Genomic DNA, 17588 nt, shown 5'->3' with positions numbered 1-17588 from the left:
GGTATTAAAACTGCAGTGATGAGTGGGCACTCTCTCTCTCGGTGCTTTTATATTGGAACTGAATGTGCTCTGTTGCACTCAAGCTTCCCACCTAATCCCTATGTTCTTGCTTATTTGTAGGAACCAGCGCCTCTCTTTGACCTCGCCATGCTGGCCTTAGACAGTCCTGAAAGTGGCTGGACAGAGGAAGATGGCCCTAAGGAAGGACTTGCAGAGTACATTGTTGAGTTTCTGAAGAAGAAAGCTGAGATGCTTGCAGACTATTTCTCTTTGGAAATTGATGAGGTGGGACAGCTACTCACAAGCCTTTGAGCTTTCTGTCAGATAAGAGTCAAGTTCCTAGGTTGGAACCAAAAGGCTTACCTCCCCTCAGAAACAGCATGTATCAGACATTTTCTCCACTCCGAATTTGCACTGGAGATGATACACCCAAACTGCCATCCATCATGCTATTCCTATTCCCAGGGTAAAGTATTCTCCTGTGAGGGAAAGCTGAATTCTAGTCCTTGTAATTCCAGTCCATTCACGTGGCCACACGGTGAATGAAACTATACCACCTGCTCCATTTCTTCCTCTTACCCTTGATCTTTGGGGCCACCTGTCCTGATGTTTCTGAGCAGATCCAGAAGCAAAAGTTGTTCCTGACCCAAGGCTCTTTTTAAATGCTTAACCTTTTGGTTCACAGAGCTGATCCTACATGTATCCAGTAAAAGGCTTAGAGAAACACAAAAGAATTGAAACCTATCAGCCATAATGCCATTATTTCTTCTCCTCCTTTCTTGCCCCCCCCCCAACAGGAAGGAAACCTGATTGGATTACCCCTTCTGATTGACAACTATGTACCCCCTTTGGAGGGACTGCCTCTCTTCATCCTTCGACTGGCCACAGAGGTATATAATAGCAGATGCTAAGCAGTAGGTGCCTGCGTGCCTGTGTGTGTGCGTGTGTGCATGCGTGCATGTATGTATGTCTGTGTGCTTTGGTGTGTCTGTTTGTCTGTGATGTTTATAAATGAAATATTAAAGCACTGCACTGAATGCTTTTCTTGTATTGAATTCTGTGGATCAGGTGAATTGGGATGAAGAGAAGGAATGTTTTGAAAGCCTCAGTAAAGAATGTGCTGTGTTTTACTCGGTTCGGAAGCAGTATATACTGGAGGAGTCAACCCTCTCAGGCCAGCAGGTACTGTTGTAACTAATGCACATTGGCATCCAGGACCGGGCAGGTGTCATGGACCTTTAGGATATGGACCTTCAATCATCTCTAAAATCCCACAGTTCCACTTCATAGGGCAAAGTTCAAACAACAGCCCTCAACTTATTTTTTAAAATCCAGGAGGGATTTGCATTTGGCTCACCTTGGCTTTGAACTTTTGATGTCCCTGCTTCAGCCTCCTAAGTGCTGGGATTATAGGCATGCAGCAGCACCCCCAACTCTTTACAATGCCAGCTTTTATTCGTAAACTATTTCATTCTGCTGGCCTGTCAGATCCAGAGTGGTGCCTGTGACATCTGAGTGAAAGGGGAGAGCTTAGATCAGAATGTTTTAGAACAGCAGCCTTGTGCGTACTATTGCTAACACCTAGACCAGTCTTCTGTCTGCCTCAGTTTCTCCCTACTTTGCATCTGAGCTGTCTTCCTTACCAGGAAGATGTGTCTCTATAATCCCTCATAGGCCAACTTGATGAAAAGAGCCTGTGTTCCTACTGCTTCTTTGTGACTTTTTCAATCAGATGATAATGCACACTCACATTTCCCAAGAAGGCAGAGAGAGCTGAGAGTATCTAAGAATCAAAACTAGCTGCTGTAGTGCATGGCCACTTAATGACGTTGAACACACTGTCCACTGATCTGGACGCCTGGCATGTTCAGGGCTTCCGGTGCTTTGCAGTGGTGCAACAGAAATTAGCCCTGGCCCCTGGCTGGCACGCCAGGGACTCTCTCATCCTGGTGGGGAGGGTGACACATAGGAAACAGACGACAGATGAGAAAGAACATGTATGTGGGGCTGCCAAAGCTTACATGGAAAGGAACAGTGAGGCAGATTGACTCTCCATGGAGTGTCAGAACAGCGCTACTTTAAGATCCCCCCTGTTTGTGTCGCGTTATGATCCAGGAAATGTTAGATCCACTGTAGTGGAAACAAAAATGTAGGCGGTGGTCCCTCAAAATACTGGTTTCTTCTTCACAAACCTTGCTTCTGCTCAGACCTGTGGGACCCTCAAGCCTGACCTGCGGAAGCTCTACTACCCACCACTAAAACCCTTCCAGGCCCAGTGCCTGTCATGTCAGGGGGAAAGCCAGTACGTGGGAAGATAAATGGCATTTCCTGTATTTTCCAGAGTGACATGCCCGGCTCCACTCCAAAGCCCTGGAAGTGGACTGTGGAGCACATTATCTATAAAGCCTTCCGCTCACACCTTCTGCCTCCGAAGCATTTCACAGAGGATGGAAACGTCCTGCAGCTTGCCAACCTGCCGGACCTATACAAAGTCTTTGAGAGGTGTTAAGTCCAGTCATAGCCACCTTAGTGATTGTGCACTCACCGTCCAAGTTGAAGCATGCTTGACGGACAAGGAAGCCACTGGATAGTGGCCGTGCTCAAGGGTTTCCAGTGCTCACAGTTTCTGCTTTGTATCCCAGTGTTGTTGCTGCAACTTAATGTGGAAATTCACATTTGCCTCCACCTGTGAATTGGCTGCAAATAAACTGTCTTGATGTGTTTTTTTTAGGTATATATATAAAACTTCACATTGAAAAAGTAAGATGATTTTCACCTAGTATATACTGGGTTGTGTTGAAGACTCCCCCTGAGCACCTGAGGAGGCATTTCTATACATGCTGTTTAAAAAAAACCTCTTGAAGTTTTCCCAGATCATGCTATAATGTTTTTATTCTGGAAATTTGTTATTGGATACCATAAGCTGTGTCAATTCAAATTCCTTTTAAAAGCAGCCCTGGCACAGCAACTTTTGAGAAGTCCATGTCTTGGAAGTGTCTTCTAGACATCTCTTCCCTCAGTGCCCAGGCTTAAATCCACTTAAAACTTCCTTAATAAACTCCAGCTTTGCTTTAAAAAAAAAAAAAAAAAGTCCTGAGGACATGGGCAGTACATGTCTTGATCCCAGCACAGGGAGGCAGAGGCATGTGGATCTGTGAGCTTCAGGCCAGCCTGATCTACATAGTAAGTTCCTAGCAAATGCAGATGACAGAGTGAGACCCTGACTTTAAAAAAAGTCCCAGGCATGTATAAGGTAGTCTTGTCAACTTGGTTGGATTTAGAGTACCTAGGGAAGACATTTGGGCACATCTATGACAGTTTCCAGAGCAGATAACTGGTCGGGGAAGACGTATCCTCAACGTGGGCAGCAGGAGCAACTAACAATATGAGAAGATCTCAGGAAAAGTGTACACCTGCCTGTATCCATCACTAATACTGCCCTCAGACTCAACTTCTTCAGCCTCCCAAGGTGGACACAATACCAAGACTCCTCTCCAGGGATTTTGATGCCAGATTGGGCCTACTAAGGCATCTAGCCTTGTGAAGCAAGGAGCTACCAAGTTTTCTACCTCTCAGCTTGTAGGCAGCCATCCTTGGACTGCCTAGTCCTTTCTTTGTAAATCCCTTTTATGCATCCCGTGGATTTTGTTCCTGTAAGAACCTGTCTAAGTTATTGGCATGGACAACCATGTGATTTATAAGCTTTGAAACAGGTATACAAGAGGGATGTAGAAAAGTTTGGAGTTGGAGGCTGGGGAGCTCTAGAATACTGTAAATAGAACTTAATGGGTGATTTTGGTACAAGTTTAGAACTGCAGCCAGTGGGGGCTTGGCTGTGTGGTTTTGAGAGGGAGAACAAGGACGGTAATGGGATCTAGGCTATTCATGTTACATTCTGACAGAGACCTGGCTTTGTCTTTTCTCATGTCTTTGAGAAAGGCCAAATTCAAAAGTAATGGACTAAGTTGTTTGGCAGAGGCAATTTCAATACAGCTTAACCTTTAGGTGGTGGCATGGTTATCACTGAGTTTATTGAGGTTGATAATGACAGTTCAAAACAGAAAGATGAAAATATGTGCTCTAGTGAGATAAAACATGAACATGAAGGATGAACATGTTCAAAGTTGCAGAAAAGGAGGGGAGGGTGCTGACAAAGTCTCTGTAATTGTTAAGGAGATGAACTGAACTAGAGAGAGACCTTACACATCGTACCCTGGGGTGCACTCGCTGCAGCTCCAGCGTGTAGATGTGCAAATTCTCTTGAAAAGTGTGAACAGAATGCCAAGTAAAAGGGTCCCTGCTTGAGAACCAAACTGTGAGCCAAAATAAGTCCATCCATTTGTCAGGTATTTGGTTAACAGTAAGAAAAGGTAGTTACTAATGCAATAGGTAAGAGTGTTGGTATTGACTGGAGAAAGCTTGAGCTGAGACATTCTTACTGTCAGTAGTTAAGGCTAATTTATTATTAGGGACAAATTTTAAAGCATTGTTGCCCAGCCTTTTAACTGGTCAGAGTTAAGCTAGCTCACTTAGTGGTTCTGAACATGTTTCTAGGGATTCTTGTTTGGAGGATCCTGGGGAAGCAAAAAAGAGACACAGCTCTCAGCAACTAGTTTGCTCTTCTTTGATTTTACCTCTTTTTTTTTTTTTTCCTCCTGGGTGATTTTGTTGTGGAGTTACTTTGGAATTGAGGGATAAGAGGACTGCTGACTCCTAAGTAACACTCATAGGGCAGATTATCCTTCAAATTAATGAACTACAATGGTGATGAGGCTGCACCTTGGAGTGGGAAATGATTGTCTTGGAAACCATTAAGAGATGTCAGCAACCACTTCTCCAGAGCCTTTCATAGGACCTGAACTTAATTACCAGTCAGACCACTGGCCTGCCAACATGACGTGCTTCATCAGCAGTGCAGCATAACCCTGTCTACTTTGATCCCTTTTTCAAATCGTTAACACTTTGAAAATTAATTTGGGGTTCCAGAACCCTTTTATCTGTTCTTTCCAACTTACTTCTCAACTGTGGTGGTTTGTTGGGGTGGGTGGTCAAATCTAATACACTGGAAATTAGCCAGGGCTTTCTCTAAAACCAGCAATAAAAGTATAAACTCCTTAGTGCCCAGATAAGGCACCTTAATGGCAAGCCCTGCCTCAGCAGAAATACAGCACTCAGCCCAAGGACAGATGCCTAAGGGTTTAAAGTAAAGCACAGACCACAGGAAGCAATGAAGTCATTTCACCTGGGAAAGACTGAAACAACAAGGTCTAGGGCCAGGGCTTCCCAGGAGAGGCTCATGAGCCCAGGATGGATACAGGCTGAGTGGAAAGGAAGAGGTAATTTCCCCAGGTGAAGATCTGGATCACCTGATTGCAGCTGAGGTGATATGCTAAATCTGCATTCCTGCCCCACCCACACAACTGTAGTTCCTATCAGTCAGGAAATGCACAGGGTGCACTCAGCTCAGGACAGCTTCCACAGCCTAAAACCGAAGGGCTAGTGACTAAAGAAGGGAACAACTATCATTCACTTTTTAGTTAACTTTATTATCTAGTTGCAAGTCTAGATTAAGAGGCTTTGATTTATTAGACTTTTCCTAAATGTAGTTTCTTTGTAAACACTTTGAGCTACAATAATCATTCCCATGAAACCACCTTGATTGTGACAAAAGAGAATCACAAACCCTATGAAGTGGCTACAGTAGAGGGAGGGGGAGATCATGTACTGGGCTCTTTAAAGATGAAATTAAAGTTCTTAAGCATTTTTAGTCTAGAACCAAGTAGGGTGGTAAATGCCTGGAATCCCAGCACTTAAGGGGCCCAACAATGATGACTAGAGGTGGAGGCAACCTGGGCTACATAGACCCTGTCTCTCAAAAAAAAAAAAAAAATTTTTTTTTTTTTTAAAAAGTTCTATACTCTGGCTTATCTCATCTTGAGAAAATAAGAGGGCAAGACAGGACTGTACATGGTTGCCATGATTTGTCCTTAAAAAGCTTCTGTAACAAGGACTGTGTCCACCAACCCTGGCTGGCACAAAGGTGGGCTTACTAGTTCTACAGGAGTATTCCCTACCTAACTGCACTGTCCCTCCCTCAGCCCTCAAGCCTGTCTGGGGTTTCAGTTCACAAATAAGCAGCAGATGAAAATACAGGGAACGCACAGCGGATACAGAGACTAAGGACCTACTCTTTTAAGACTTCTCTGCCCCGTGCAATAAAGTTTAATATACACTCCCCATATCTTTTCCTAACATTTTTACATAAATTTAAATATCTTAATTTTTTAAGAAAAGTTTTTTCCTGCAAACATAAATTTGCGTGAAACACAGACTCCCCTGGCCCCTGAATACTTCCTCACTGAAATATAATTGCTCTGGTAAGAAGAGTAGGAATCTTGGCCACTGGTCTCTGAAGCCCGTATCACACCGTGGAGAAGGCACTTGTGTTTTGAGGTCTCCAACAAGTGTCTCAGCACTCAGAATGGCCATCCTCCAGAACCCACACCAAGGCCTCCCAAGTGCCTAGTTAGGGAGGCAGCTTGGAGGGTGGTGAGAAAACGTGATTCTAGAATGCTGAAAACTAAAAAAACAGCACAGACTAGTCCTCACTGTAGAAGTGAGCTACAAACAAAATCCAAATTCATGACCATCAAACCTGCTTCATTCTCATAAATTATAAAATACAAAGGTGGCTGTTTAATGACAAGACTCAAACAGTACTTGAAGGGCTTTGTGTCAATATACAAAAGAGTCAGTATCTCTGGGCAAGGCCCTTAGAGGAGCGCCCAGATGGAAGGGCCGCCTTCCTACTGCTGGGCTAGAAGGGCCGTCCTGTTGGCCTTCATCTTCTCTAGCCGCTTTGCCAGGTGGCTGTTGGTCATCTCCATCTCCTCGATCTTGTCCAGTGATGTCCGTAGCTGCAGACAAAGAGTGCAATCACTTGTGTGGTCAGAGGAAAATCCAGCATCCTTTCCTTTCTTCTTGATGGAGACAGGGAGCTCTGCTAGTATGACAGCCATGTATGGGGTCCCCAAACAGCTGCCACCTCTCTCCAAGCAGCTACAGGCCTAAATAGTGGTGCTGAGGATTGTTTAAACCACATTGCTGCAAAAAAGAACCCCTAATGTCATCTAAAGCAAAACCCAGAAATACATTTGTACTTGCCGCTTTACCAAAAAAGTCAACGGCAGCCACTGCAGGTACAAAGTTTGTATGGCAGGCAGGTGGCTCCACTGTCTGTTTGCCAGGTCTTTTTGGTTTTAGTTACTTGAGACAGGGTCTCACTATGTATCCATGGCTGGCCTAGCCCTCACTGTGTAGACCAGACTGCCCCCAAACCAACAGAGATCTGCCTGCCTCTGTGTCCCGAGCGCTGGGATTAAAGGTGTGCACACCACACTTGACTAGAGTCAAATTTCTTCCACAGTGTGGATTTCTCCACAGAATCTATTAGGAAGTGTGTTACCTCTCGCTGAAGCTTCCTCTTTTCCGCTTTCAGCTCATCTTCTATTCTCTCAGCGTTCTCAGCAGCAGTTCTGTACCGCAGCACCTGCCCCTCAAGCCGGCTGATCTGTAAATATGAGCACACAGGCCTCTAGGGTTTGTCACCATTGCTTGGCAGGCAAGATGGAAACTCAGTGTCACTGAGGAGCCAAGGATCACAGTTGCAGAGTCATTCACCATAGCATCAGTTTCCCATGCTAACCCTTTCCTCCCCGAGCTGCTTTTGGCCATAGTCTTTTAGCGCAGCAATAGAAACCCTAACTTGGACAAGACAAGAAGACAGCATGTGGGAACCATTTGTCTACTGCCATGTGGATCCCGGGGATCAAACGCAGATCTTTAGGCTTGGCAGCTGTGCCATTTTGCTGGCCTAGTCCTGTCTTTAGAGCAAACACAACGTTGAATACCCCAGCATGTGTGGTCTGGTAGCTTTTCTATTGTAATACAGAGCTTTGAAAGAGACCCAGCTGCCAAGGCCACCCACAGAAACTCAAAGGTCTAGCCACTTGGATGCAAGTCAGTGAGGCATTTGATAGCATGTAATGGCATCTAAACCATTTGGTGCCTCACAGAAGTACTCACACTTTGTTCCAAGGTGGTTATGTCTTGTTCTGCTTTGGAAAGCTTGAATTTGTATTCACTAATTTGTCTATTGGCATCTCCTAAAACAGAAGATAATCATGAATTACACTCATCTCCAGAGATGGAGCTGAGAGGTAGCACACAGAGGACATGCAGTTCAGATTCTGGACTCTACTGTACTACTGCAAGAGGCTCCTACACCTCTCCCCACAGTGTCCCTAGGACTCAGAGCCAGAAACAAAGTCCTTTCCCTCTAGGTCAGTAGTTCCCAACCTGTGGATCGAGACCCCTTTGGAGGTTATGGATCAGATATTTATTCTGATTTATAGCAGTAACAAATTTACAGTTATGAAGTAATAAATTTTATGGTTGGGGTCACCACAGCATTAGGAAGGTCAGCCAGTGTTCTGGATGCATGTGAACACAGCCTTGAGAAAGGAAGCTCACAGGGTGGCAGTGGCCCCTGCAGCCTCTGGCCCCTGCTTCTCTGAATCCAGCCCTGAAATCTCCCAACTCCCAGGCAGTGTTTGTGTTCTCACACTCTGATTCAACTCTTCACCAGCCTCAATAAGATGCACTCATCTCCATGACTCCAGCGAACTGTAACTTTGTCCCTTGGTCTTTTTATTTGCATTCTCTATGACTATTATGCTCTATAATACTATTCGTGTATATAAAGAGGAAGATCATGCCTCAGTCTTCTTAAATCCACTTATGGACCCAGCCAGATGTTCTGCACTGTGTGCTTCCATAAAGCTGAGATAAATGCTTTTCAATAACCTCGTAAAGTTATGGGTATAGCTATAGATCATAAGATGTACATCATACCCAAGAAATAAAATTCCCACCTGGATCCTAAAGTTAAAAACTTCACTCTTTGCAAAGTCTGTAGACCATCTAACCCACCAAAGGAAATGACTCTGCCCAAGAACTTTCCTCTATTTTTCACATGACCCTATCACCTTAAAGTAACAGGAACCACAGGAGGTAATGCCTGCCTGTGACCCCACATTCCAAATTGGGCGGCTAAGACAAGAGGATCATGAGTTTGAGGCTAGCCCGGGCTGCACAATGAGACTATTTCAAAAAATGGATAAAGCAGCTCTCCCAAGCCACCTCTGGTGGTGGAGAGAACATTCCATTCATGAACTCTACAACAGAAGTTATAGTCCTGTTTTTACATCCACATCTCCAATAACCTATTGATTAACAAAATGTGCAGCTATTTTATCACTTTCAAACACTGATTCCTTCCTATGTACAGGTCTATTTACTCCTTTAATGTATGTTTTGAAACCGTGCTCACTACAGGTCAAGTTGCTGTTCAGAATCAGCAGCTGCTCATTTTGTCCTCAGCAATCAGTCCTGGCTTCCATTTGGCTACTCAGGTCATTTAATCCCACCTGCAAAGCCCACCTATATTACCTAGTTGACTCTAGGAAACAGTCACACAAAGTCTAGCCTGTTTCTCTTCAACTTGATTCCTTTAGAATCTGCTGCTTTTGCAATCTTTCTAAATCTAGGCATCCATTATACTGATCAAGCTCACCATATCAGCATCCTGACTAGCCTTCTCATAGTCTGTCACCTTCCTGTCGCACTACACCAAAGTGATATTCTAGAACCACTTGTCAAGGAATATGAGGAACCTGAGGTTCAAAAGCACATGTTACTACTAATAAACTTCAACCCCCAAATTCCTCCATTCAATATAAGTCCAATTGTTAATATGAAAAGTCACAAATAGCCAAGATTTTAAAGTGCATTATCAGTAAAGCCCCTTCACAAAAATAAAAGCCCTTTGTTATAAATCACTACCAACAGGGTAACTGTAAGAATGGATACTGGGACAACTATACTCTGGTATTTAGGGTGAATACTGTAGATAGACACTTAAAAACACCAGTATGTTAGCACACACCTTTAATCCCAGTATTTGGGAGGTAGAGGCAGGTGGATCTCTGTGAGTTCTAGGCCAGCCCAGCCTGCATAGTGATTTCAGACTAGCCAGGACTATGTAGAAAGACCCTATCTCAAACAAACCAACAATATGGGTCTAAAGTAAAAAGAGAAAAGAAACAATTTGTAGCCTTGCCTTTAATTTCATGTAGAGATGAATTTTTGCTAAAATCTAGGAAGTGTCGGAAACAACATTAATGAGCTGATCTTAAAATCCTCAATTTTCCAAGAATTCCAAAGAAAAAGCATAAATGGGAGAGGAGAGGGACCCACATAGGCTCAGGTTTCATATGCCATCAGCGAGTGGCCCGTGCCGTCCCTGGAACTCAGGAGGTGAGGTGACTCCCTGTGCAGCTCCTAAGTGACCAGGACAACTTTCCTGGACTCCAGAGTCCATATCCAACTCTATTCCAAGGATACATGCTATTACACACCGGTGCAGACTGGCCTGTGCCTGGTACCTACTCTGCATCTCGATGAACTGCAAATCTGAGCCATTCTGCAGTCCTGCCAGGTCCCCAGATACGCCATCGTTCCTGGAACACTTCTGCCGTTCTTCCTCTAACTGCAGCTTCAGTTTTCTAATCTGAAATGGAAGTAGAAGTCACAAGTGAGATCAGGGTCTGTCTCAGTCTTTTTATCTCTTTCTGTGGTGTTTCCGGGAGGTGAAGCCCAGGGACTTAGGTGTGCTAAGCAAACACTAACAGAGCTGTAGCCATATCCCTCTTTTTTACTTTGAAATAGGTTCTCACTGTGTTGCCCAAGCTGGCCTTGCACTCATTCTGCAGCCCAGGCTGACCTTGAACTTGAGATTCTCTTTCCTCAGCCTCCCAAGAAGTTGTGACTGCAGACCTGTCTGTCACCAGGCCTGGTTGGAAGGTAAGTGTCTTGAGTTTGTATGTGTCTATGCATATTTGGAGACCAGAGGTCTACATTACATGCCTTCCTTGATTGCTCTTCATGTTATTTCTGAGGCAAGGATCTTACCAACCCTGAAGCTGATCAACTTGGTCTGGCTGGCCAACAAGCTGCAGTGAACCTCAGGTGTCTACCTCTCCAATGCTGGGATTACAGATGCACACTACAGTGCTTGCTACTGGCAATTCAAATCCAGGACACAATTGCACAGTGAGTGTGCTACAGCAACTTTTGACCAGCTCCCAACCCCAATACTCTACACTAAAGGCTGTAACTGATCCAGGGGCCATAACATATGACAAAGCAGCTCCTTCTTAGCAAGTCATACAAATAGTCCACACCCTGTTTTTCCTATGAGAAAAATGGCTCCAAGCAATGATATAAACTGATAGAATCAGAAAGGAATGAGCCTCAGAGACCATGTGTCCCAATGAAGACTTGTGTGTGTTTATACAATAGTACATTTTTAAAAATATTTTTTCCTTAGTCTTATTACAATGAAAATTTTCATGGGTATACAGGGCTCCTTTTGTCTAATTAAATATTTAGAGAACTTTAAATAGTCAAATTATTGGAGGCACAAGTGGCTAGCTTTCCCACTATCTTTAACTCTGCTACCAGAGATGAAAAGGAAGCTGGGCACTAGCTTTGGCACTGATTTCAGACTAAGTGAATGCATGTTTGTGCTCTTTGCACACACATGGCTTTGCTGGGAGAGAATCTGGTTATTATCCCATTCCTATCACACCCAAAAAGGGGCATCCCTCTTCTTCAGCACTCTTACCCAAAGGCCCTGGACCATACCTAACCTCACCACCACCACCACCACACCGCCATACCCACACCCACACAGCCTCATCTAAGAGACAACTTTTCCCCTCAGTTCTCACAGAGCCCTGCACTCCTGTAGCCCCACTTAGCACTACTGCTTTTGTCTTCACAGCCTCCTACCTCAGCCTGGAAATGGAATAGTGCTCTCAGGCTTTCTTTGCTGTTGCTGAGCTGTCTATACTCATCCTCCCTACAAGTTCCCCTTCTTAATCTATCTGTTGGGATTTCTATCTAACTCCCTCACATCTTCTCTGGGGTGCTGTGCTTCTGTCCTGTTAGCTCCTGACTTGCACTCCCAAATCTACCCCCATCTTAGCCATTTCAGCACACATCTCAAGTAGGGACATGCTCCCATGATCCACCACAGTTTCTGAAAGGCCTCCCCTTCAAGGATCCTGCCATCGACCTCTTCTTGCCCTTGCCCTTCATGTAACATAGAATAACAGACTTCGACGTTAGATAGCCACACTCCCTAGATTCTTTAGTCGCACGCGCTCTAAGCATGACTGCTGGTCACCCGGTTCATTCTCTCTCCACCCTAGCAACCTTCAGCCACACTCACTTCCAGTCATACACCCACCGATGTTTCTAATGAACATTTAATCTATTAGCATTTTTCTGCCTGTCTTAGATGAACTAATGGTTTCAGAAGAGCAGACATCTTACCTGTGACATGAGCTCCTCCTTTTCTCCAGCGAGTTTCCGTAGCCTCACATCTGGAACAGGTGGGGAAGCTGTCAACTGGACTTGTAAAGGTGCTTACAAATAGCCAGCATCTACTCAATTACATTGTTTACATTCTCAACATGAAAAGAAGCAAAGGCTTTAATTGCAATCAAAAGAATATTCTCCAAACTCCCAGCCAGTGACACTTATGACACCAAATAAAATGTCTGCTCCCAGAGCAGTGACTTTCTGCCTAGAGACAAACTGGAGTCCCGAGGAAGCCATTCTTTTGTTGTTGCAAAACTGTGCAAGCTTTCCCAGTTGTCTTCAGAAGTTCTCAACCTTGGTGGGAGCAGGATATGGATCATGAGTGGGACCCAAGAGTTCGGAGCAAGGTGCTGCGTACTGTTGGCAGCAGTGGGCCCGCGATGGCTAATGGGGGAGCAGGTAAGTGAGGCGCGCACTCTAAGACTCATGGTGAAACCAAGAGCCTAGTGGATCAGAAAACCTGGAGTGCGCTTAAACTACTTAAACCTGTGGCTAAGTTAGTGATGAACACAAGAAAACCAGACATAGGCAATCTGGGCTCCAACCTGGGGCAGATGCTCAGGGCTGCTTCTTCCTAGGCAGGAACAGCCCCCCCTGGGCTGAGGAAACACTGTTAGTTCAGCTAAAGCAGCCACTCACAGTTGGCCAATGACCCCACAATAAATGAGGGTCGGCCATATGAGTTCCAGTTCCCTTAGCATCCCCAAAAGGTGGAGGAACCCCAGAGCTGTCCATTGCTATCTTCAGTTCTATACACTATCAGGCTATAACAGCTATGGATGAGAACCAACAAAACAGTAAACTTACTTAAAAGATCTTTGGTTTTTTGTTTTATCACTTGATTGTATGGTTTTTGAGAGTGGGTCTTGTAAATGACATCGTGTCAAATGCCAAACATGAGCATGCCGGCAGGACCTCCCTCTAGCTTACCTGCATCCTCTGTTAAAGTGCTCAACAATTAATTGTATTTCTAGAATTCTACATAAGATACCATGCCTACTAATTTTAACATATTTTAGCTTGTGCTGTTGTTACAGTGCCTCACACTCCCTTAAGAAAACTACACACACACACACAAAGAAAAAAATTAAATTTTTTTAATTAATTAAAAAAATTAATATAAGCTGATGACATAGTATCTATCTGTGCTATTTTTCTTTGCCTAGTGTAAGATTTGTTGTGGGGCCAATTGCTGGGCCCCTTTGTGACTTTCTGGAGATGTGTCATTAGTTTCTCTAAGGGTCACTTTTAACAGGACTGGATGCCCTGCCCTAGAAGTCACAATCTAATATGTGTCTTCTCCATCATCCATTTCTTGCCTTAAGAAAAATGCTGTCAAAGAACTGTAGAGCCCTGGGATAAGCTTGGAATCTAAATCCAGGCAGGCCAGGAGAGGCTAAACACATGCTAGCAAGCCCCCACCAGCCCTGAGCTCCCCTGGGATAAGCACACTGGACTCTGCACCAAGTCTGTTTTAAGTGAAAGGCAATGTGTACACACCTGCAATGCTTCCATCAGTGCTAACCCGCATTTCTGGTTTCCCAAGGTCAAGAATGTCGAAGGACAGTGTGGCTGGATTCTTGTTTAAATAGCCCGTATACTGGCCCCCATCCCTACCCCAGGCTAGAAGCCCAACATCAATCCAGAATGAAATAACAAGCAGTGTCTCACCTAGTGGCCCTTCTCCTGCCGACTCCAAGACCTGAGCAGCTTCCTGAGACACAGCAGTAATGGCTCCAACCACAGGTTCATGATTGACATCACCATTGGGAGTGCTGTCTGGGATTATAACTAAGCCATGTTTCTATGAGGAAGGAAAAACTTACTGTTACAAGCAGGACCCACTCAGAAACTGTAAGTTGTGTTGAGGCATCTCTGCAACAGTGTTTGTTTGTCATGGGTAAAGACATCAGAATTAGTTATGTGATATACCTCTATGGAGGAAAGAGCTCAGTCCACCTATCAAGGCTGTTGTTTATGGCCAGGAAAGAAATCCTGCCGGAGCAGGGGAAGAAGGCCAGGCTGACATACCTCTGCTGTCTTCACTGTCTCCTGCAGATCAGCCAGCTCCTCTCTGAGCGCATCTCGCTCATTCCTGAGGCAGGTAATGTGTTCTTTCTGTTTCTCTAGGGCCTGGTTTTAGGCAGGTAGCAAGGGAAAGAGCAGCATAGAAAAAGAGCAAGAGAAAGGTGACAAATCCCATAAGCAGGTAAGGCCTGCAAGCAGAATGTTAGCAGTGTAGAAACGGCAGCCAGGCAGGGCAGGGAGGAGCAGCCTGTGTGCACAGCTGCACAAGGGTTTACCAGAGAAGGGCACTCATGCATGAACTTGTAAGACATGCTCATCATGTGAAAATCATCTTTACACACAAAACTTTCCTGCCTGACTTCCTCAGGACATTTTCATTTGGTGAACAGCAACAAAACAAAAAACCAATATGTTTCGTTTCACCTTTAACAAAAGTAGTTTATTAAGAATGTGCTTGATTTAAAAATGAAGATTTTTGGGAAGAAGAGCAAGTCTGGATAAGTTATTTAAATACTGGCTGTCTGCTTGTTCTCCAGTGTTAGCAAGGCACTCAGCTACCAGTTGGCCCAAGACAGCCCAGCTCCAAAGGGACTCCCCACAACCTACTATGTTAAATCGTTTTCTGATACAACTTAGTTAATAAAATGAGAAAAACAAAAATAAAGCACAAACTGAACACTAGCCCAGCTGGGTAATGGGTTAGGAGTTTCAAATCTAGCTTTGGGGACTTGACACATCAGAAGCCACCCATCTGACAGCGGCACCCACTCAGGCGGCACATTGGGCTTGGCAAGTTACACTGAGTATCTGGGAAAGGCAGCAGGCTTCCCTAGGGAGGTCCCTGTATCCTGCATCAGAGCTTTCAGGACAGCAGCACAGGCAGAAGGAAGAACCTACTCTGGTCATCAGTGGTGAATCTGCAATCACACTCAAACACCAAGATGGAAGCAGGCGCACAGCAACCTGGCGGCAGCACTCTTTGTACCAAAACCGTCCACTGTGTATGTCTCTCGCAGTTAATGTTTTATCCAGCATTAGCCCAATGAGTTAAGCTGTAATTCGTTCCCAGGTCAAAAAGTAGGTCAACTGCTTAGTTACCGATGATTAGAAAGTGTTTAGAGGCTATCCTTGTTACTGAACAGAAGGGTCTCAAATTGCCTAGGCTGGCCTTTACCTTGCTGTGTAGTCAAGGTTGACCTTGAACTCCTGGTTCTCCAGTGTCCACCTACGGTAGGATTACTGGAACTGATTAATTTTTATGAAAGCCATTATAACGCTATTCTGTGAGCAAAGGGAACAAGTAAGAACTGACACCACCACCACTGTGCAGCACTGACTAACCACAGACACTGATCTGGTGGTGAAGCACTCGCACTTCCGCCCTCTGTAATGCACTTCCATCTCCCTGTCCAAAGTTACAGTAAGTACCTACCCATGGAAGAAAATGAGAGCAGTTTACTTTATTCCTGAGGCCCTTTCATATAGTCTGGCATCACAGCCTACAGAGGCTGCGTTCTGCTCCTTCATGGCCGTCCCACATAATGCTGGGTAAGTATCCCTTAGCAAGCCCTCTCCTCGTTTTTACACTAACCCTTCCTTCCCTAAGTGCTGAGAATCCATACATCTAATGTAGCTCCAATTACCTGGAGAGCCAGTGACCGGAGAGTCTAGATTCCGAAGCTTCTAACATTTGTGTCTGGTGTAAGCCACCTTAACAACAATGCAACCCTAGGACAGGAGCATTCATTTCCTGTCTGCAGGCGGTCACCCGAACCATGTGGGTTAGATGTGTGTGTTAGAGACACGGCAGTTACCCACACCACAGGTTAGATGTGCGTTACAAAAGATGGCATGCAGTTGTGCTGTAATCATGACATGAAGCTGAGGAGGTGGTCCTCAACAATACGCTGTGTCAGTAACCCCACTGAATACAAAACACCTCTCAGGAATAGACCAATCTCAAAATAAGAATTCCAGCAAACACTAGTGCATGGCTCTTGTGCCTTCTTCCACAATTACAGTACTGGGATCTTGTTTTACTGTTAGATTTTAAATTGTCATCTTCCTATAATTACACATAGGAAAATAAAATGTATCCTTTGTATTTGTTCATTCTACCACAAAGCTTGAAAGCTACTGAAATACCTTCTAATTGGGTCAGACGTATTTGTTTTAGATCTGAAATCCTCTGTATTGCCTGCTACATCACCACTGCCCTGTGCTACAGGCAGCAGTTGCCTCTGCAGCAGATTTTTAAAGAGTAAAAAGTATATCTTTGCGGAGATCTAAGTAATTCTTTGTCCAAGATCTAACATCTAATTTTAGCATCAAAAAGCCAAACAGAGATGTGGAACAGGCTAAAATGCTAGGCAACAGGTTAAATAACTGTAGTTATTGAAAATGAGAATTAACTGATGCTGAGCTGGCCCAGAGCCCAGGTCCTTTTCTGTGCACTGCTTTACTCTGCACTGAATACCTATAGAGAACAGCAAGAAGCAAGGGGTAGAAGGGTGTCTATAAAAAGGAGGGATGGAAGTGCCTTTATCTTCACTGTACCATGGACATGCCCTGGCTGTAACCCTGTACTACAGCATTGCAAGATAGGATATTTAAGTAAAGGGTGTGTGGAGATATATTGGCATCATTTCTTACACTTGTATGTGAATCTTAACTGTCTTCAAAATGAACATATTTTTCAACAAGAAGTATCTATTATTATGTAACAGCTGACCTGAACATCGGGGAACTCTTGCTCCCCAGACTGATAGCTGGGATACCAGCATGGAACTGATCCAGACCCCAGGAACATGGGTTTCAGTGAGGAAACCTTGGAAATCTACGGGACCTCCTGTAGTAGTTCAGTACTTATCCCTAGCATAGGTGTGGACTTTGGGAGCCCATTCCACATAGAGGAATACTCCCTGAGCCAAGACACACGGGGGTGGGCCTAGGCCCTATCCCAAAGGATGCGACAGACTCTGATGACACCCCTATGGAAGACCTCACCATCCAGGGAGCAGAAAGGATATGTGATAGGTAGGGTTTTAGTTGGG

At 44.6% G+C, this 17588-nt stretch overlaps 2 protein-coding genes across 21 annotated transcripts in view; one reads left to right on the top strand and one right to left on the bottom strand.

Moving 5' to 3' along the window:
* The window catches only part of Mlh1 (mutL homolog 1), a 48583-nt gene extending 34397 nt beyond the window's left edge, over window positions 1–14186 (top strand). The window contains exons 16-22 of one of the 3 annotated variants that reach the window (XR_004769772.1): window positions 121–285; window positions 798–890; window positions 1069–1182; window positions 10871–10923; window positions 11024–11172; window positions 12425–12906; window positions 14054–14186. Coding sequence is in view for 2 of the 3 variants with exons in the window: in XM_027414720.2 (XP_027270521.1) it covers window positions 121–285; window positions 798–890; window positions 1069–1182; window positions 2342–2509 (540 nt within the window). In the remaining variant the exon portion in view is untranslated. Of the gene's footprint in view, window positions 1–120; window positions 286–797; window positions 891–1068; window positions 1183–2341; window positions 2765–10870; window positions 10924–11023; window positions 11173–12424; window positions 12907–14053 lie in introns of those variants that run through there. The other 2 variants (XM_027414720.2, XM_035444013.1) reach the window with 2 other exon arrangements.
* Lrrfip2 (LRR binding FLII interacting protein 2) overlaps window positions 5526–17588 on the bottom strand; it is a 102770-nt gene continuing 90707 nt past the window's right edge. For 16 of the 18 annotated variants that reach the window (XM_035444015.1, XM_035444014.1, XM_035444019.1 and 13 more), the window contains 6 exons: window positions 14179–14311; window positions 12460–12509; window positions 10510–10630; window positions 8086–8165; window positions 7466–7570; window positions 5526–6917 (listed from right to left, as the gene is read on the bottom strand). In XM_035444015.1, coding sequence (XP_035299906.1) covers window positions 6807–6917; window positions 7466–7570; window positions 8086–8165; window positions 10510–10630; window positions 12460–12509; window positions 14179–14311 — 600 coding nt within the window. In that variant the 3' untranslated portion in view covers window positions 5526–6806. Of the gene's footprint in view, window positions 6918–6959; window positions 7105–7465; window positions 7571–8085; window positions 8166–10509; window positions 10631–12459; window positions 12510–14178; window positions 14312–14538; window positions 14641–17588 lie in introns of those variants that run through there. The other 2 variants (XM_035444028.1, XM_035444018.1) reach the window with 2 other exon arrangements.

Source organism: Cricetulus griseus, chromosome 4, assembly GCF_003668045.3.
Source record: "Cricetulus griseus strain 17A/GY chromosome 4, alternate assembly CriGri-PICRH-1.0, whole genome shotgun sequence".
Classification (NCBI taxonomy): Eukaryota; Metazoa; Chordata; class Mammalia; order Rodentia; family Cricetidae; genus Cricetulus; species Cricetulus griseus.
This window is presented reverse-complemented; position numbering and strand designations above follow the sequence as displayed.